We start from the raw sequence: 21731 nt of genomic DNA, 5'->3' as shown, positions 1-21731 counted from the left end.
GTAAAATTACGTCTTTTCACAAGCCGTGACTGGCTCTATTTAGCTGACAGAATTACGTCTTTTCATCAGCTTTCGTTGTTCCCAAGTTTCATCTGGAAGAACAATAGCAAGATTTGACTGAACAGTATGTAAATTGTAAATGAACTCGAAGATGCTATTCAGGGCAATTATTCTTCTTTTTAATACATTTTCCTCGTTGGTAACCTTTCCATTGTGATTTATCGCCAGTCCTTTCAATAGAATGTTTTAATTACGAATGCTTAAAGCAACTGGCAAATATGAACGTAATAATTTTCTTGTTTAATTCCCGCGACCACCGATCCTTTGATCGTAATTTATTAATTGCGAGCCCGTGAAATTGAAAAATTTTATTCCAACCTAACTAGTTCCTTTCTTTAAATATACACTTCCGATTATGAATCTTTTCATTAGAATTTGCTAATTACGTATAATTAAACGAACTGAAACAGCCCATTCAATTTCCTGATTACGAGTTCCTTCGATATGATTCTTTAATTACGAATTCGTGAAACAACTTGCAAATCCTATTCATTCAAGACATTTACTCTTCTTTCACAGAGTTTCCCTTCAAATCCATACGATTTTCATAGCAATTCTGTGTCACAACTGTTACACGACGAGCGACTATTGCGCGAACGCGAATATCGCAGATAAAAGTTTCTTAAGACTTAAAAAATAAAATCTTTCTTCGTATCGAGAGTACCGATCCTTTGACAGTTGAACAGTCAATGGAAGCTTCCTCTACTTTCCACAAATACATAGAACACGCACGAAAAATACATACAAACGTTCAACGTTCCAACAACAACTAATAAATTAGGACGATTTCGTTACACATAAAAGGCAGCACATTTCTATCCTCATTATCGGAACGAGATACGAGCTTCTTATTGTCGTTAGTGTTACTCGCAAAATGATAAAACCGAGGCCCTGGATGCTGCAAAAATCTACAAAAGAACATCCGCGGCGATCAGTCGATAGCGCAAGTGTGAGCCACCGCGGAGCTTGCTGAAACTTTGTCAAGTTGGACAGAAAGCCAACACCTGTTCACTCTAGAAAATTGGCGGCTGAAAAGCGTGAAACCTTTCGAAAGCTAACTATCGCTTGTTCAGCGTGGAAAATTCCTCGTGACATCGTAACCCGTCCCGTAAACCGGATAATTATGATCGATGGCGAGAAGGAGCCTAGCCCATGAAGATCCATCCGTGTCACGTACGCGGCCAGACCAACTCCAAAGATCGTCTCGTTCCCATATCACCGATGCAGAAATTCAAATTCCTCGTCATTAATAAAAATTAAAGAGACATCAAGAGAGGAGGTATGGTTGCGGGTCGCCCTGAGGGCCGAGCCAACCTTTATCTTACCTGGGCCTACAATAGCGTGAGACTATGGGCCCTTTGTACACCACTTTCACCGTCATCTGCATACGCACCCCTTTCACCTGCGCGTCCCTTTCCACCGCGAACACGCTTTTTTTCCTCCTCTCGTCTGCGACCCAGGGACCGCGTAATCTCCGGAAGAAACGTTCGTCTCTCATGGGTGCTAATTTTTTTTTTCTTCGCGACGCCTAACGGAGCTTCCACCGGGCTCCTGGTCACGTCTTCGGGGCTAACGGTTTCCCCGTGATCGCTGGAACCGTCTTTGTTCACGACCATGCCGGATCTGTATCGTTACTCTGCGTTTTCGTTAATCGATCCCGCGTAAATGTCACGGGACTTGGCCCTCTTTTTCTTTCTCTTCGGTGGCCGGAGGTGTTGGCAATTTTAAAACGGCTACAGGGACAGTACGTTATTGCTTTGCGGAGGAACTCGTGCAATTTTGTTGTTCGTTCAGCGTTGGACGTGTCGATCTGTGAAAGCGATGGATCTGCAGGTTTTTAGTGGGTGTTTTATAGACTAGCGAAGTGAAAGATTTTGTAAATTTGCAGGGTAAATGTTTGGCGAAATGAACGTTTGCTTTGTACAGCGAAGCTTTCCAATATAAAGTCGGTTTAAAGCCTGTAGATGCATTCGTTTTGATTTCTTCGGTACAACTTTTACGTTACAGTTGCAACTACTTCTAATTTCACATTCTTTTAATTTCCAATCCTCGGAGAAGTTGCCATTTTCCTGCGAGCGCCGGATCGTTTGTATACGTCGATAAACTCGTGGCGGAATCAGCTACGCGTCTATCTACGCGAAACTAGTTCCATTAAAAGGGAACAAAGATCACTTTGAGATCCGGCAAGCGTGTTCGCCTATGTAAAATAATAGAAACAAAGCGAGTTCTGCTTGAAGCATCTTTTGAAATAACCAAGTCTGAACGGTGATAATTGCAGCGATACTAGTCAGCTTTAATTCTTAACTTTAAACGTTATTTGCGATAAACAGACTTCGTATAAAATGTGGCGCAATTCCAAGAGACGTATATCGAATTTATCCTCCTTAGTCCTGCGAAAACACGAAGAATAATCGATGGATCACGACTCTATTGGTGGAAGCTAAATTATTAGGAAAATGACAAACTAGGAAATTGAAGTATTTTCACGGTTCTAATATTCCCATTGGACCATAAAACGAGCATTGCCCGCAAACTGTCATTTTCCAACCTGCGAAAATTTCACACTTTCCAATTTCTCCATTAGGATTCCCCCAGAGAGACAACCCCCCGCAGAGCCAAAGAGACAATAGAGATGTAGCAGCGAGCAACAACCCCTTTTCTGGCGACCATGTCACAACATTTGGGCCCAGGACAGAGTTATGGCCCTTTTTCCACCGAGTTTCCGTTCTTCAATCCTCTCGCCGTGTCCGTCCAGGCAGAACGATTTCTCGCCGATTCCCTTTGCTTTCTTTCTCCTTTCCAGAGAGCTGGTACAAAACGTCCAGAGAGTACGTTCACCCTTTCTACGAATCGATTTCCAACGAGCAACTATTTTCTTCTTTTTTTTTTCTTCTTCTTTTTTTCTTTTCTTTTTTCACCTTCGCGACGTAACTTCTTTCGGATTTTCGAGAATTACGGAAGATTTCTTTTTTACTTCAAACGTAAGTTACGTGGAATTTTTGTGAAATTACGATCAAAGGATTTCTTTGTTTCGAACGTAAATTCGAGACTTTCCGGGAATTATAACGACCGTTGTTTCTTTTCTTCGTCTACGATGAGATTTCCCTGGAATTTTTCACAACTGTAGTCGCAAGATCTCGTTTTTTCGTTTACGACGTAACTTTCGAGTTTCTGCGAATCACAGTCCAGCGATTTCTTCCCCTCGTTTCCAACGTAACTCGTTCCAGGGTTGTTGGAATTACAATCGGCAGATCTCGTTCTTTAAGTCTCGACGTAACTCTAGTTTTTCAGAATTGTAATCGGAATGTCCATTTTTTTTTACTTCCAATCAAATCTCCCTCGTCGTTCGCAACATCATATTCGAAAGAGTTTGTAAAACGATCTATACAAAGAATTAATTTCTCAACGTCACAAGTTCTCCGACGTTACAAAAACAGAAAGTTACACAAAAGAATATTCCCATTATTATATCATAACAGACGGAGGATTATTCCTGGTCCAAATTTATTCTTCCACGCTTCTATCAAACGATCTTCGATAAATTAAACCGGTAATTCAACCCCGTGACGATCTATACAATATTCCATCAAAAAAAAAAAAAAGCAAATGAAAAAAAGAAAAAGGAAACGAAGCAATAATAAAAATACCCTGTGGATACCTATGCAACGAAAGTTAACATGGCGACATTGACTCTCCGTGAAAAAAAGCAATCGAAAAAACCTCCTCTGAAACCAGAACAGCCGTTCAGCCCTGATACGCATAAAGACTGGTTCCAGGTTACGTTCCCTTCGAAAAAAAATCACGAAAAAAATGTTCGCTAACCCCTTTCTCGATCCGCGATACGTTACGCGGAAATTCATTAGCCGATCCAGATCGACGAAGGAAGGGGTTACTACCCCGTGACGAATCCGTGAACGAGACAATGAGAGCCGGCCCCTGTAACGCGCCGTTTCTTTTTTTTTTAGTTTCTTTCTTTCTTTCTTTTTTCTTTTTTGTCTCACGTCGAGCGGAGACAAAAATGTCGTTGTACCGCTATTTGCATCCCCGATCCTAGAGAACGAAAGAAAGAACGAAAGAAGGGGGGGGGGAGCGAATGAAAAAGGAGAAACATAGAGCGGAGGAAAAAAATGTTTGAAGGAAGGAGAAGCTTAAAAACAGAACGACAGGGAGGAAAAGAAGAGAAGAGAGAATAAGGGTAGTTTGAGGGAGATGGGAAGAGGAAAACACGCAAGGGTGGGGGATAGAAATTGGCGCGGGGTTACGAGCAGGGCCATTATTTTAATTTTCATTCTGGTAGAGCGTGGCGCAGGGGTAGAACGAGGGAACCGGGGGTTAAAGGGACGAAGGAATCTTCCTTTGCATAATCTTCATGGGGTAGCTTCTTGCAGGACTCTCACGCGGCACGGCATGTTCCAGTTAGTCGCTTTGGGCCGCTGTTTTCCAAGGTGTTTTGCATCTTCGCCTTCGGCGGCTGTATCCACTCACCCCTTTCATAGTTTAACTCTTCTCCCCTCTTTTACTAGAAATTACCCTAAAGAGCTGCTCTAAGCGTTTTAAGGGATTAAGGTCGGGCAGGCGTAAAAGAGCATGGAAAAAGGGTTGACCACCCGCTGGGCGAAACCGGCGACAGATTACAACATCCGAAAACTTGTTTACAGGGGCACCAGCACCGGCTCTTCCTTTCCAACCCCCTTGTTCCATGCCGCACGAGGCTCGCAGTGCGGCCTTGGACTACTTTCAGAAACTACACAGTCGACCTACATAGTCCTTGCCCTGCTTTTTTGCTTTTTAGGTTTTTTCCCTCCTTCTTGTTCACTTGGGGTTGCAACGCTGTTGCAAGGTGGATATCATATTTTTTGTCAAGGGATAGCTTTTTATGGTGGAAGGTGCATGTGTGATTTTTTTTTTTTTTAAGGATAATTTGTAACGTGTAAGACTGCTTTAATGTACGTTACATTGGTTCGAGAAGAGAATGACGTCTGAATATTCCGAACAGTTTCGTCACAGGTAAAATGGATGACAGGAGCGATGATGAAAGAAATACGCGAGAGCGCGAACGATTATAAATTGAGAGAAGCTTCGGTCTAACGCGAGATCGAAGACCATTTTTTGGGACCACTGTTCTCGCTTCTATTCTTAACGCGCAACTATTTGAATAACTTGTTGGAGAAGAAGTAGGTCTCTGGAAACTTTTTTAGAGTGAATATTGTAAATTTTTAAAAGGACAGTTGATTGATATACGAGTATTATCGGTTGGAGAAAAGAGATTACAGGAAAATTGAAGCAGAGATTTCGAAGATTTCAGTGCAGATCGACGGAATATTCCATAGTCTAAAATTTAAAGATATTCTTCCTTCGAAAAGAAGTGACATTTCGCGTGACACTTCCAGCGATCTTTCATAAAGAAAGTACGCGTTGAACTTTTTTTTTTAGAATAAAGGTTATATAAGGAGCACGCGACAGGAACTTGACAAGCTGGTTCTTCCTAATTTCTTAATTTCGAATTCGATTCGTAAAGTTCAGGAATATAAGTTGCCTAAGAATAAATGAAAGATTTATGAAATTTTATGAACAATTAAGTAAATGCTGGTGTCTAGAATCTGACAAAATGCAAAAATACACGTTTAATGTCGCAATCAAATAAAAGAACAGTTTCGGTAATATGGAATTGGTTATTGAATTTTAAAATTGTCTCTGCGCATAATCTTTCTATAAGGATAATTAATGCATCATTAAGATGCATACGACGAACAGGAAAAACGAAGAAGAGTCGTTACATGACTTAAAAGTTCTATTTCGAGCCAAAGAAATCTGTCATTCCATTCGAAACTCAAAAACATCCTTTTTAAACAGAAAGAACATTTCGTATATTTCTATCTGTAGCTCTCAACTATACTGAAACTCCATTTATCCGATCTTGTCCCAGGACAAACAGTTTCTACAGGCTTTTCCACAACACGAAAACAATAAAAAAAGGTTCACATGGACGTATACGCTGTTTGATCTTGTTTTCAAATTGCAGCGAGTTCCACGTTGGAATAATTCCACCAAAGATGGAAATAGTTGAACTAGTTTCCTCTATCTATTCGCAAGCAGAACTCCGCGTCTGACACTGAACCTTGTATTCTAATTCAACAAACATTTTCTTACCGTCTCACGTAGAAGTCATTAGAGCAATAAACGTCGCAATGATGAGATATAGGAACGCCAAGGTATGCAGATACAGTTCGTTAAAGAAAAAAAAGAAAAAAAACCTCTCTCTGACTGGAAAACAACGTCGAATAAGGCGTACGTTTATGAGAACTCCTTTTGCCGCTTTTACATGCAGAATCTACCACCGAAGCAATTCCCTGCTACGGGACACTCTGTATAATTGGAGTTCGCGTAATAAAAGCTCGCCAACTTTCCCCATTATCTATTATTTTTGCGTCCACGTAACAGCAGCTCGTACGAGTGAATTCTACCAGCAGAAGTCCAGCTAATCGGCCATTGACAAACATTTCGTTGCAATAAATGGAGCCCGGATAAATCAGATGGATCACAGTTCCACTGTATATTCCTGTCTGTAGCTTTCAACTTCGAAAAAGCATTCCACGTCGGTTACAAAACTAACGCCAAAAAAAAGAGAGAGAGAGAAGAAAGTCACAGAAACGACAGAGGACGTTCAAAAGAAGGATCCCTCGATTAAATTCCGCGACGGTGTCGATCATCCCCGGGACACTCGAAAGGGTTGAAACGCGCTACCCGTATGAGTTCGTATGCAGATTGGCCGATTGTCTTCGTGTCCTTCTTCCTTTTCTCTCTCGTCTCGATCACCTCCCCGCTCTCCCTGGACGAAAGCTCCCGTCCCGTGAGAATCTCCGAGGCATTTGCATGCCGCGGATTATTTAAATCGTCCCCTTATTGTCGTGGCTCCTTGTTTTTTCCTCCAGACCTCTCCGACAAACCCACGGCGTGGGTCCTGCGGGCACCCGAGCCTAGACAAAAAACCGGCTGATCCTTGCTATACAGCTCACGCAAGCATCTTCCGCATGCCGTGGCTCCTCACGACCCGAACCAACCCTTTCGAGCACCCTGACCGGTCATTTCGATTCGGCGATTTGGATTCTTAGCATCTCGTGTCACGTTAGCGCGCAGTAACGTTTCTTTTCGTGGCTTCTTTGTTTCTTCAACGAAGAATCGGTTGCGTCTGATTGCTACGATTGTCCTTATGCGAGGGGTGAATTTAGGGCGAGGCTAGGTTTCGTTTTTTTTTCTTTTTTTTTTTGGTATTAAGAATCCGGTGGATTGTGAGAGGCAACGATGATTCGGGATTATTTAGCGACTGCCTTTGCGATAGATCGTTTCTTCCGGGCTCTTCGAGGTACGTTAGTGTTACGCAAGTTGGGAATTTCGGAACGAAGATTTTTGGAAATCTTGGAATCTTGGAAAGAATTTTGGAATAGCTTGACGTACCTAAATTTTCTGTTACTTTGGAGGAAATTGTCTGAACCGGCTACGAGGTGAGATTTTTAAATTAAGAGTCCTGGGAATTTCGAATTAAGAATTATCGAACTGCTCAGCTAGTTGGAATTAGAGCGAATATTCTACTATTTTAAAGAAATTTTGCAAAAAAGAAAAAGAACGTTACGCGAACCGGAGTCAGGCATTTCTTTGTTGAGTTTCGAAAAGCGACTCGTATTTTACGTCACAACTGATATGAAACGTAATAATCGAGGAAGATCGCGGTGAACTACCCTCGTCATCCGCTATCAAAACTCAGAGTTTTCGAATTTCTTCCTCAAATCCCGAACAACATACTTGATACCAAAAAAGAAGAGCAAATGAAAAAATCACGAGATTACCGGGAAAAAAGCGGAGATCCTTTGGAAGATCGAGAAACAAGAATCTCTAAAAAGAGACCCTCGGGTACCGTTGCGTGGTCAAAAGGAGAAATTCACCCTTAATAGCGCGGCGAGAACTCTTCGAATCCGCGCGCATTCAAACGAACACTCTCACCCCTGTTGTCCCGTGAACATTTTTTTTCGCGCTTCCGTCTGTTTGTTTTTTTCAACCACCTCGGGGCGGAGCGAGGAGTATGCAAAGCGATCTTCAACCCTTTCCACGCTACCCTCCACGCATCATTCTTTTTTTTTTTTTTGTTCTTCTTCACCCAGCACCCATTGACCTCTTTGTCTTCTCTTCCTCGTCCTTTTCTTCCTGCTTCCAATCCAGCAGAATCCTCGTCGAAATTATGCAGGATTCTCATCCGGAGACACAGGGAGAGGCGCGGGAAACAAAACCAAACCAGGGGTAACCCGTTGCTTGCGAAAAAAAAGGGGTTGAGATCCTTTTTTTTCGCACATTTCCTCGTCCGTGTCGCGAGTCTAACGGTGTCTCGTCTTCCGAGCCATTTCGATCCACGTTTCTGGTTCCTCCATTCGCTTTCTTATTCGTCCGTTAGAAGATCGTCTGCTTTCCTATGGGATATTTTTTACGCGCGTTTCGACGAGGCTTTAGAACCGTTTGATCTCGAGCCAGTCTTCCACGTTACGATCGCAGGAACAGCGAAGACGAACGAACACTTACGAAACTTCCCGTAAAAATATTGTTTGGCTTCCTGGTACTAGTTTCTCGAATTTTCCACAGAGTCTACATAACTCTGCCAAAACTATTGCGAAAAATATTTTTAGCTGTCTAGCTTCCTACTATTAGCTTCTCCAATTTTTGTAGTTTAACTTTGTCATAGAACGATTCCCACCAAACTGTCTCTTTCGAAATATATCGCGTAGTTTTTCATTCGTTCAATTCATTCAACAAACAACTTCGTCGCATTCGGAACGATTCGCAGAAAATTACATCTTTCGAAAAATGTTGTCCACTCTTCTGGCATGTGTCAGCTTCTGAAAATTTTCAGTATAACTTTATCGCAATCCACGAAACTGTTCTTTTTCGAGGAAGAGCGTACAGGTCTTTTACAACCGGCTTCTGAAATTTTTCAGTCTAACCTTGCCAACTTTATTGGGAATTGGGTTTCCAGGGGAACCAGTTTACACCTTTTCGCGGAACAGATATAGATAAACATCGCTTTAATCTGTCCAGATGCAGCAAATTCTGCCTCGGATGAAGACATCCGGTTGCAAGCGATTTTACAACGCTTATCGAGTACGAAAGTATCGAGCGGAAGAAATGGAACTCGTCGTAAAAGTTTCGCGGCGGGAATCCGGCTACGAGACCGCCGGCCTCTTTGTCGCCAATTAACTGGTCCTTGCCTCGTAATACTTCGTAATATGTCGGGTATAAAATTAATCCTCGAATTATTTCATCGTGGCGAGCAAGTTAACGCCCGGCAGTTTCAGCTACCGTTAAATCAGAGGCGGGAAAGTTCGCTGCAGCTCCGCGAGACGCGTCTGACTTCGACGACTGTTAATTCAACGACAGAGAGAGATCAGCAGGAAATTTCTGAGATTTAAAGCGCAGATTACGCGGAATTAGCGTGCAAAGTCGAGCATGGTCGACGGAATCGTGGGAACCGCGGAATTTATACGATCTTTCCGACCAGACATCGCGACAGACATCTCAAATTTTCCAAAATACTGCGTGAAACATTTTTCCAACCGATAATTGGTGTTCAATATTTTAAAATCTCCATGGATTTCTTTATCGTACGCAGCGTATAGTATAAATTGTTACCATATTCTAAGGTAAATTTTATAACAGAAAATTACACCTCTGCGTTTATATTTAAGCAATCTATCCGTACGGTTTCTGAGAAACACGATCAATGGGAGAGTAACTTTCGCTGCGGAACATTCGTCACAAGTGTTTCACTTCGTTCGTTGTATTTCTGACAATTATTGTTATTTTCAACGTTCCACAAGACTCTTCCACGGTTTCATTCCTGTTGATTCGAGTGTTGGCGGAACATCATCGACGATTGTGGTGAGAAATATTACGAAAAGAGTTTCGTAAAGTATATGTATTACAACAATATGTTCAATAAATCTCCAAAGAAAGATTCTAAACTTCCTAATTCCTTATTAATTCGCTGCTAATTAACAGCAGAGTAATCTTCACCTCCGAAAGCCTATCTCCTAAGCAGCTACACGTACATCCCTACCACGTTTCTGCCAATTATCATTCTCAGCTTATTCGCGATACCGCACTGTTTAATTCCTACTAATTAACACTGTCAACCATGTAGTTCCGCGATCTTCCCGCAGATCCCTGTACGTCCTAACATTACACGGTTCTCGGACATCGTCTCGCGTGACGCAAAAATAACGACGCAAAAATTTATTCAAGTGTAAACTCGCATACAGAACAGTGGCGGACAAAAGAAAATTAACTTAATTGATACTTGCGTATACGAGCAAAGTAAAATCTCTATCCTGCAGTTTTCTCGTACTAAACATTCGCCTACCGTGTCACGTGCAATTATATACCACATATTCTTTATGTATACTACATGCTCGTTGTTTTCTTCAGAGTATACGAATAATAATATACATTTTGTAAAATTACAACGCCTTTTTATTTTTCTTCTATTCTAAAAATCTTTCTTTTGGCCGTCACTGGGACAAGAAGATCGCGTAATTCGTCGATCGAAAATTTCGTCGAATTAAAAGGTAAAGCTACTCACATCACCGGAGAGGCCGTTGTTCCATGGATAAGGTGGCTGAGGGGGTGACTGTTGCTGATGATGGACACCGCCCACCCCAGTAGCAGAGTGTGGATTGTGGATGTGTTCCGCCATCACGCTGACCCAATGGGCCAATCCACCGCCTCCGGTGGCGGTTGGGCCCGTGCTTCCGGTACCGGTGCCGGTTGTACCTCCACCACCGCCTCCGCCTCCACCTCCGCCGCCTCCTCCGCCCCCGCCACCTTCCTCGCCGCCCTCGGACCACGCGAAAGAGGCTTTCTGCAAGGTAGAAAAGCAACCAGGTTAATTGGAGATCGATCGATCCAGCGGATTAAACGTTCCTCTTCCTGCAAGCCGGGGCGAGATTTCCTTCTACTTGTTGCGTGACTGGTTTAGATTTTTAGATAGCAAAAAAAGATATATAATTAGCGCTCTGTGGTCGGAAATCGTCACAGTAGCGACGCTTATAATTTGTCTTTAAACGTTCATCGCCTCGGCTAGTTGGTAATGTCACTGGAACAACTTGCTGACCGCAAACCGTTGACATTGTTGAACGTGGTTGCGAATGGCCTTGAAAAATGTTGCAAGGCTCGGAGTAAGCCGCCACAGTTTTCAACGTTTCGTTGATATTTCGCGGTCAACACTCGAAGAAAGCGCTGATAACGAACAAGAGACTGCGGATTCTCGTCGATTTATGGCAAGTGGAAAATTGCACGCGATGCGCGTGATACGAAGAAATGTACAAGATGTCCAAAGTATAGCGATTTCTATGACACCTGTGATTACAGTTGGATGGAGCAATTTTCTATTCTAATCGTGTTCCGAAAAATATGAATTTGCACAAAAATCACTCGACTGTGCTATCGATCGTGACGATCGTAGCCGTGACTCTCGTTAAGAGGAAAAGAATTAGCGGAAGAAAGGAAGATTGGTAAGGGAAGAGATAAAAAAAGATGCGCAGACCGGTTAGCCGATTTTTCCGCGAACCAACAATTTTCGAGAATGAGCCCGGCCAGGCAATTAATCCCGATCCCGAGCATTAATCACAGTAATTATGAGGCTCGCTCGTCTGTCCGAGCCGCTTCATCGGATATTCATGATCGAACGCACGAGAAGAGCTGACCCATTAATAAATTGATCGATAAATCAGCGAGCGTGACGCCCGGACACCTGAACGGGCTAAACCGAGATCCTGCTACCCTGACAAACTTCTTCTTACGATGTACGTATATACATTTTATTTGCGATCAAAGATTAAGATCTTGCTGATATCGAGGACAAAGAGCGCTTCAACGCTATGAGCGTTAAGACGTAACGGATTTCCGCTCGTATTTCAGGTTCTTTATCAATTAAAACGATCAAACTCTCCTACTTTCCTGGCACATTTAGGTTCAACAACGACTATACGAATTAATTTGAGTACGCGAGTATACGACTTGATTAATTTGAAAGGCTAAGTCGGCCATGACGTAATGCGACTTGAAAACGTGAAATTTCCACATTTAAAATTATTTATCGGCGACAATATCGCTATTCTATGAGATCGTGATCGGATCAAAGAACCATCAGATCGTATAGCAATTGTGCGATAATAGGAGAAAGGAGAAAGAGGTAAAATACGTAGGATAAAGTTAATTTTGTAAAATGATGGTGAATAAATTGTGAAATAGAATCTACGATATTTCTATTGTTATCTTCGCAAGAATTAAATCGTCAGATGTTTCTCCCTCGATCTATCCCCGCGGAATATTAAATAAATCTGTAAATCATGAATGAAGATAATTCGCAGAAGGGCGGATGACAGCGGATAATTGACGCTGCGAAGAACGAAGAAATCCATTCATTGCGGTGAGACTCGGTTGAATCGAAGGAGTAGATGTTCGAGAATAAATCGTGCACGGGAATTCGGCTGTGCATAATTGCGCAACGATCGTAGCCATCGACTGTTCGCAATGAGAAATTCATGGCTATGAGGCGGACGGAGAAATGTCAGATGATGGCGAATCGATACGTCGTCGAACGCAGCAACTGCGGCGTTCATCCTTGCGGAAATGGAAACAAGCGAAAATAGTATTCGCGATATACTGCTACGTTCTATGTATTGACCTTAACGTCGTAGAAACTAAGCGTTAGAGTTCGATAAATATCAACGTTTAAAATGCAATCGAATTTCCACACGGTTGCTGCTATCGACGCACGCGTTGCGTCGAGTCGATTATTCTGTCAATTTGTTTAAAAATTAGGTGTATGCGTTTCCGTAACATCGAAATTGTTAAAAGGTATTAAACCATAGGCAGGATAAAATAGAATGACTGTCTTTTATTAATATCTCAATGAATTCTCGTATCAATGAACTTCCTTTCAACGAAATTCTTTATTCAACCCTCGACGCTCGGTTGAACGACCGAGCTAGTAATTAACGAGGGCAGATTTGTTAATTGATCGTCTAACACGGATCGTGAGAAAGCTCGTTAGAAATCGCAGAGCGGATTGCTAGTTTCTCAAAGAATAATCGCTACGGGGCCCCAGAAGGGTTGTTATTTCTCCGACCAAGGGGGATGATGCGTTTCATTATTGCCTCGCAGTTAATTACACGTTCTCCAACCGACTTGTGCTCCTCTGTGTCCCTGTGCTTCTCTCTTCTTGCTTCCCCATATTCGACGAAACGTCGACTGTTCGATTCTACAGAAAGAGGATCGCAATTACGCAAATGCGATACGATAGTTCACCTAACTGTTTAATTCGCCACACGTTACAGCCAACATTTTACTTTCGGTATTTCGTATATTTCTGCAAAATTCTATTCAAGTAGATTCCATTTGCTCGGTCGTAAACGTCGTAAAGATTTAGATTCGCATCAATATTCGCGGTGTAATTATCTAATTAACAGCTTTACGTCAAAATCTCATGTTATTCCCGCATACGACGTAAGATTGCTCGAAAAATTTGCGGCCAGAGGTTCGCTGCGGCATTCGCTTGGCATTATTTTTAACAGCTTCTGTGCAGAGATGTAATTTTTATCGACCATAAAAACAACTAAAAGATCGAAAGAACGCTCGCGGAACAAGAGCGTAATTGGGGTGAATTTTTCACTGAGACGTTTCGGCGTCGTTCGGGCGAGTAGAAAAAAAGAAAAAAAAAAGAAAGGAAGAGATGGAAAAAACAAACTGGGGGAAAAGTGCGTCATGGATTTGGGTCAAGAGTTGTCGCGGAATGAAGCAAACCGAGCCAAAACCGCGAACGTGCCAAGAAAAGTTGCCACACGGCGATAACTCGGCCAGGAGCAAAAGGAAGCAACAGGAAGCCGACACGGAGGGCTGTGGTCGTACAAGTTAATGAATTAAGCCGCGGAAAAATTTCCACCCGCTAAGAAAGCCGCTGTCTCACCGCCGATTTCCACCGTATTTAGCTTGTTTATACGCAGGGAATATAATTGTAGACGTCTGCGGTGATATAATCCAATGATTACGCGAGTTAAAACAACGCAGAGGAGGGGCAATAACGGAATCTTTATTTGGTGGGCGAGAAGGATTTAACAGAGCCAAGACAGATGGTAAAGTTAACATTCTGAACGCGGATTTCGATATTCGGCCATGGACGAATAAATAAAAATGAACTCGTCTTTCACTTTTCTCGAGAAGAAAAATGTACGTAAAAGTATATCGCCATTTTCTAATTAACTACGAATTAATTAAATTAACTAGGAATGTACTGTCCAGGTCATTCTAAGTCTAAGGCAGAGTAGTTTTGCAGCCGTACTTATGCCAATAAAATTACCAATACTGTTTTACTAATAAGAATATCACGAGATTCAAAATAGCGATTTAATCGAGGCTTTTAGGAAACACAAAGAAGAAAGAATGGTGAAACCAAGGAGAGAAGGTAAAAAGAGAATGTGAACAGAAAGTGACAAAGTACTTAGTTGAGAAGTCGAAGTCTCAATTCGATGGAGGAACAAAAAGTAATTGTCAAGTAAACAGGATTTTCTCGAACTGAGAAATCTCTGCGAGTTGCATCTACAACCGCTTTGTTTTCCGCGTCCATTACACGGAAACTGGTATCTAAACCTAAGTATCCGCTAACTTTCCGACCAAAGACTTATGCGTCAAGCGTCTGCCGATTCCTCGTAAACTACACCCCCAAATTCGTCTGTTTCTCAAAAGTGGAGCACGCTGGATAATTTCTTCGAGGTTGCGTCGACGTATTTTTCCTCCCTTTTTTTTTTTTTTATTTTTCTTTGTTTTTTAAAGGCGAATTCGTTTGAAAATCTCTTAGTTTCTTCGCTGGCAATTGATTTGTTTGCTCGGTGGGTACTTTGTACTTGGGTCTTTTCTTTCCTCGCGGAAGAATTTGTGAATTTGTTTTCTTCTACTCTTAGGGGTTGCTCGAATCGCGAGAAAAAGGGTAGGTCAGTGAAGACGTGGAATCTTTCGGGGATTATTGATCTTGATGCCGTAAGTTCGGAATGGCTCGAGAGAGAGGCGGCTGTTTACTGCGAAACTTTTCTACTTTCTACGGAGTGCTATCGTGTGTTACGAACCGAACAGAGTGTCACGATGGTATTTCCGATAATTATAATTTACAATCAGAAGAACACTGAAAACATTTGATGCTAAAAGTTTTCAATCCTCTAAAACAATTTTATTCGCCTATCGAATTATAAAATTCTATGCACACAGTTTCTGACACTGAATATGTACATGTCCATCGTACGTGAAATTATTTGGAAATAAAAATGCAAATGAAAATTATCTATACATCTTTCGTGTCACTCGTTGTAGGAATGGAAAACGACGAATAATATTTTTTATAGCAAGCATTTTTCTCAGTACCCTTCAATCTTATAGTTCTCTATCTCCCGCCAATCCGAATTTCCACCGAGTATTCGATTACAGAACTGAAAGTACAGATCTTCGAGTAGTAAACGATAAAAAAAATTATACACCTGGCTTTAAGATTGCGGCCCTATTACACTACAAATCAATGCGGTCAGCATTCCTTATGCAAGCCAGAATTCCAACAGCACTACTTTCTTCACTTTCCATGGCAATGCGTCATTCCCCATTTATCAGTCGATTACGATTCAACGAAAAAAAAAAAAAAATCCATCGACGACGAGAAACGAAGGAAAAATCCATCGATGACGAGGAACGAACGAAAAACGAGTAGAAAATAGATAAAGGGGATGAATGGTGGGGAACATAGTCTGACCTCGTCGTGGTCCTCCCTATGCAGAGCAAGGTTTCTTGGGAAAGCCGGCACGCTGCTCACGGTCAAACCCTTGAGATCCTTCAGCTCCTTAAGGGCGCCAAGCGCGTTCAGGTTATCCTTTAAATTGGCCAGATTAAAATTAATCCCCTGCTCCTTGAAGTTCAGGTGCCTGTTGAGCACCGTCTTGCCGAGGGCGCTTGCCAGCAGGCTGTTGTACAGCTCGTTACGCAGGATGAACTTTTGCTCGGCGGGTCCATCGTCTTTGCTGGATACGTCGTTCGAGGAATCCGAGTCGACCTCGACCGACGAATTCGACACGACACTCATCGTCGACATTTTATTATACTCCTTTAACCTCGTACTCTACTATATCGTTCCACCGTAGTTGCTGTGTCGCGTTTCATAAAAAATACCAATCTTGTTGTTGCAAAAATTTGCGTTGTTCTTTGGCCGGAAACCGGAAGGCGAGGGAACAAATCCGGCGAAATTTTTTTTTTTCTTTTTCCTTCTAAGCGTCGAGCTTTACCTTTTGTGCTTCCCTCGCTAGTACTTTTTTATCGGAACACTTATACCGAGGCTAGTTATACGCGAGCTTATTAAAATACCTGTACATGTGCTCCTTGCATGTGTATAGGAATATATAATTAAATACGCTTTTCCAAGTGTGTATATATAATATAGATGTATATATATATATATATATAGATTTGCTCTTCTTCGCTTAATTTCCTAGGTATATATTTATTAATCGTAGCGCGAGAACCGTTTCGCTTAGAGAGGTTAAAAACACCGTCGACAGGACACCACCGTCGCGGTTCGAGGATTGCTTCAAGGGGAGCGGCCACGTGGCAGCTCGGTTACGTTCAAAACGACGTTTTCTTTGGTTTAAAAAAAAAGAAAAGAGGGGAAGGAAGGGAAGAAATTTGGAGAAAACGGCTGCTTCGATGGGCGATCGGGACTCGATCGATTCGCTGGAACTTCGCGAATTAAATTACACTCTGTCCGTTTCGGCACAGCCACCCAGATATCCTGTTTTTCTGTTTTTTTTTCTCTTTTTTTTTTTCTTTAAATTCGTACGTGTTTTCTTATTGCCTGGCGAATCTGGACGCTGCGAGACACGATTTCCCTTCTCCCAGGACGACCGTCCTTTCTGAAAATTCACATTCCGCTCGATTCATACTCTTCGTAAACAGCATCGTCGTTAATAAACCAGCGACTTCGTCGATTTTTCACCACGAAGACGTAAACTCGGTCCCGATATCCCGCAGCTCTTCTTGCTTGTCGCGTTAACTTTCGCTAAATTGTTTTTTTTTCTTTTTGTTCTTTTTCCTTTGTCTTACTACTTTATTCTCTACGGCTTAGCGTATATTACGTCTTATCAATATTATCAGTGGTCGCCTGTAACGCAAGCAGGCCGGCGAAACGAGGCATCCGCATGAAAAAACATTGTATCGTGGCGTTTAGGAACTTTTGCGCGCGCAGCTCATTACGCATGGCCGCGGTCTTTCTAATTGGCTGGCTAATTAGCGCGGGAGGGTGTCCCTGGTGCCGCGGACACGAGGTTTCCGGCGTGCGTGTTCGCGCGTGTCCCGCGTTTCACCCTCCGCGCTTCTCCCCACTTTAATCAGGCGAATCCCGGATACGGACAATCCGAGAGAGAAACGCGTTAATCTCCCTTCTTCTTTTTCTTCTTCTTCTTCTTCTTCTTCTCTTCTTACGTCCTACTTTGTTAAGCGATATTCGCATAAAACACGTGAAAAATAGGAACTTTGGTTGATCGTTTCTGCCCCTCTGGCCCTCTCGTATTCTCACACGCTCTTCTTCTCTCGTTCTTCTCTCTTCCTCTGCCTTTCTTCCCTCTGTTTCCCTCCACGTCGGTGTGCAACAGCGTCATCGAGCAGCCCGCACCCCGTCATTAAGACGATTTCACCCTCGACGCTTCTTCCCATGGAGATCCTCCTCCGCCTGGTCGGGCTCGTCCGTCACCAGGTAGAAGAAGAGGTAGCGCGGTGAGAAGGAGAAGAAGTAGAGAGAGAAGAGGAAGAGGAAACGGATAGAGGTACATCCTCCGCTTCTGGTTGCGTCGAGGAACATCCTTAGGCATCCATGGAGATCGTTGGTTTCTCAGCGCGGGGCATGTTTTCTGGTTCGTTGACGGCTGCAAGAGTCGTCCAGGAGGCCCGATGGCCTCCCTTCTTCATGTCCAGCGGAGCAGTGGGGGGTTCGAGACACGCGATTCGTCGAGCGTGGGCCCAAAAACCGACGGGAACGGCCGGACGAAGGCGACGGGACCCGATCCGACGGGCCGGATGGCCGGCTCGAGCGTTTTCGTACTCGATCGGACGCACTCGTGGCCGGTGATCAGGCGATGGTGGGGGTACGCGGCTGCTTAGTCGCGAATCGAGCGTCGTCGAGTCAATTAACTGGCCTTCCCGAAGTCCCAAGGTGGCTGACGACGATGTCACGTCGAAACGAAATTTTCGCGCTCGGTGTAGTCGCGATTGCGTCACGCGAGCACGGACATTCCCCGGGTACCGAATCTCTTCCGCTCACGGAAACCGCGCCGCGGCTCGCGAGTAGGGGGTTGCCTCTCGAATCCCAGTTTCTTATGTGAGCGCGACCGTGCGACTGGTTGATGCAGTCCGCGGCGGAGCATAAGGAAGCGGAAGCTCGCCGTTCCTTCTCTCTCCGCCGCTTTTTCTCTGTTGCTCCGCTTTCTACCGCTCGCCCCGTCCTTTTCCATTCCTTCGGGTTTCCTTGTCGCGCCGCCGGCCAAGGAAAGGCGCGCACGCTTCGCCGCGGCCGCCGGCGTCGTCGTCGACGTCGTCGTCGTCGTCGTGGTACCCTCCGTCTTTTGCTTCCTTTTTCTCCTCTCTCTTTCCAACCACTCGCCTCCGTTCTCCTTTCCGTTGTCTATCGGGCTCGCTCACACCGACGGTATCTGTCTCTCCCGCCACAACGCGCGCCGTAGGAAGGAGGGTGGTTGGGTGGAGGTAAGGAGAAGGCCGAAAGAAAGAAAGAAAGCGCGGGAGCGAGAGGGAGCACGAATACGGCGGAGAGACGGAAAGGTAACGAGAGACCGAGAAAGGGGTGGGAGAGACCGAGAAACTCCAAGGTGGAGGTGGAGTGGAAAAGAAAGAAAAAGAAACCGACCGAATAGCGCGAGGCGAGGCGAGGGGCCGCGAGGGGCGCAGGGGCAGGCATATATCCCGCGAAGAAACAGATAAATATAGATATTTTTCCTTTGGCTGGCCACCTGGAGAGAGAGAGAGAGGGGAAGAGACAGAAAGAGAGAGAAGATGTAAGGGTGGAAAAGAGAAACGGCCAGAGCAAGCGAGAAACCCTCGTGGGTGGTAGAAAACTGGGCTGGCGGGGTGTAGAGAGAACAGAGGGGAGGGTGTTGCACGTTTCCCGCCCCCCAGACCGAATTGGAAAAATGGAAATAATAAGAGTCGCCTCCTAGGGGGGTTGCATGGCGGGCTGCACGAACAGCCAAAGGGGTTGCAGCGGGGTGCAGAAACTGGAGGGTAGTTCTGGCTGTAGTAGGTGGGATGGGGGATGCCGAGTAGGGGTTGTGCGCAGTGCAGCATGCGCCCTGGCGACCGGCTCGCAGCAACACACATCGTATCTCGCGTTCGTGTGTGCGATAGCTTCTCACGTGTGTTCCTTCGCGGCGCGGCGCGGAGGCAAGAAAAGTGGGGCTTGGGGGTGGAAGATCGAGAAAGGGGCTCTCGCGTGATGCGACGGGGGGAATACCTTGACGGGCACGTCGAAACCAACATGGCCACCAGTTCGAAAGACCGCTACATTCCGTACATAAATTAACCCTTCGAAGCGATGCAGGCAGACGACGCGCGCGCTTCAGTCCGATTCTTTTGTTTCGCTCTAATAAAGTATCTGTGTCACGATGGAATTCGATTGCCGCCGCTCTCATCCCTTTGATCCGTCGCTCCTTTAATTCCCGTCTCCTTTCAATTACGCTTTACGACTCGCTTCCCGACAGAAATTCGAAAAAGGACATTCCTCTATTCAGCGTAACCGTTTCCGAATATCCTGCCGGAGTCGTTCGCTTCTTCTATTATATACTTAAATCATTCTGTCGCATTCGATTTCCTGGAAACTGAATTCTAACGTCGTTCTCTGCCAATGGTTTTATATAGTCGTCTAGCTGACTTATTAACTTCAAATTGATCAAGTATTAGTGGTGTTCGAAGAAGGTAAGAAACGAGATGTTCCGAAATATACGGAAGAAGAGTTTATTCTCTGGCGAGCAGAGGAAACAACTCGTTCCAGAACAGTTCGTTCTAGTTTTCGCGACGGTGATCGAACCCGGCTGGTTCTTTGCTCGCGGTTCGAGACGATTGTTTGTTTGTTTGTTTGTTTGCCCGGGGATGGTTTATCGGAGGCGGTAACGAGACGCAGTTTAAGCGATGGCCTCCGATAATGGAGCCTGGGACCCCGTGCTCGTCCCGAATGTAAAAGTAATACGCCTAGCGAGACGGAAATCATCGTTTCTCTTCGAACGCGATTTAAGTGATAAATGGCATCGTTGCGAGACGAACCCGGAACGGATGCGTTTCCGTTCTGCGGCTCTTTTCCAGCGAATTGAAAATTCTCCTGGTACCTTGGAGTTGAGTGGGTCGAACATCCCCGTGACGATCTTTTCAACATCCAATTTGACGTTTCCTTATATCTTCTATTTTACCAATTTCGACGGGAGAACATCTTTCACTAATTTCTTTGACACAGAATATATCCTATATATATATTATATACCGTTTAATTGAAATAACAAGATCGGAGCAATTTTACGCACCACAAGATAAACAATTTTCGCATAAAATTTACAAATTATCCATCGTTCGAACAATTTCGACTGTACGAGAGAAACGTATAATTTACGACCTGTAGACCATCGATGTACTACAATGCAGAATCCACGCTAACTGTATCAATTTAACCACACAGTAAGAAGCCTGATCAACTCGATTAATATCGATCGTTCCATTTTTCAACGATTAAACATCAATCGCACCCACGTACCGATCAAATGATAATGTGGCCAAAGTCTCAAGCTACGCGAGCATCAAGATTCTTCGCCAACTTCGGCATCACGAGCCACCCTCCTTATCCACTTTCTCTCCACGAACAAGGATCCTCTCTTTCGCTTAACAACCCTCGGCGATCAATGGCCATCGTATCCACCGCGAAATCCTCCACTTGTTATATTATTGTCAATCGGTACGAAGCATTCGGACGAGGCTGGCCAGGCTATAATATATGTACCGTACGCTAACCCACGGCCTATTCTTCCGCAAGGGGAACGAGTCTCGCAAATAACAGATGGGTCACATGGGCAGGTAATACCGTAGTTCCTCTCGAGTGGTATCAGCTTTTGAGGTTGCTTCGAATCCACACAGAGACATACACGCGCGAGAAACCACACGAGAATTCACATATACGCGCGAGTATACATACGTACACAAAGAGACACGTGGACGCGAAGAACACGTACACGCGTGGAAAAGAAGTGGCCAGGAAGGACGTGACTCCGGCGACGTTCCGGAGATGCTGTTTCACGTGGTTGCATAAAAGTGCAACGGGAATCGGGGCTGGGGAAACAGGGCGAGACAGTAGTCGCCTGCTACCTCTAATATCCTCTAACGGTGCATCCCCAAATTACCATTGTGCCATTCACATGCAGAATACCTTCACACTCCCGGATTCCACCCCTTTCTTTCTGTCTTTTCGGCTCTCGCCTAAGTAGCAGGATGATGGGAGCCACGACCTGTGCGCCTTTTCATCCGTCTGTGGGTTACGCGGCCGTTTTTTTCATTTC

General features: G+C 44.2%; 1 protein-coding gene across 2 annotated transcripts in view; it reads right to left on the bottom strand.

Moving 5' to 3' along the window:
* LOC117154980 (zinc finger protein rotund) overlaps nt 1-21731 on the bottom strand; it is a 248618-nt gene that overhangs the window by 158807 nt on the left and 68080 nt on the right. Inside the window, exon 2 of one of the 2 annotated variants that reach the window (XM_033330489.2) lies at nt 10682-10960. In XM_033330489.2, coding sequence (XP_033186380.1) covers nt 10682-10960 — 279 coding nt within the window. Of the gene's footprint in view, nt 1-10681; nt 10961-21731 lie in introns of those variants that run through there. The other variant, XM_033330488.2, reaches the window with a different exon arrangement.

The sequence above is a fragment of the Bombus vancouverensis genome, chromosome 12 (assembly GCF_051014615.1).
Source record: "Bombus vancouverensis nearcticus chromosome 12, iyBomVanc1_principal, whole genome shotgun sequence".
Lineage (NCBI taxonomy): Eukaryota > Metazoa > Arthropoda > Insecta > Hymenoptera > Apidae > Bombus > Bombus vancouverensis.
Note: the sequence above shows the minus strand (reverse complement) of the source record. Positions and strands in the feature narration are given on the sequence as shown.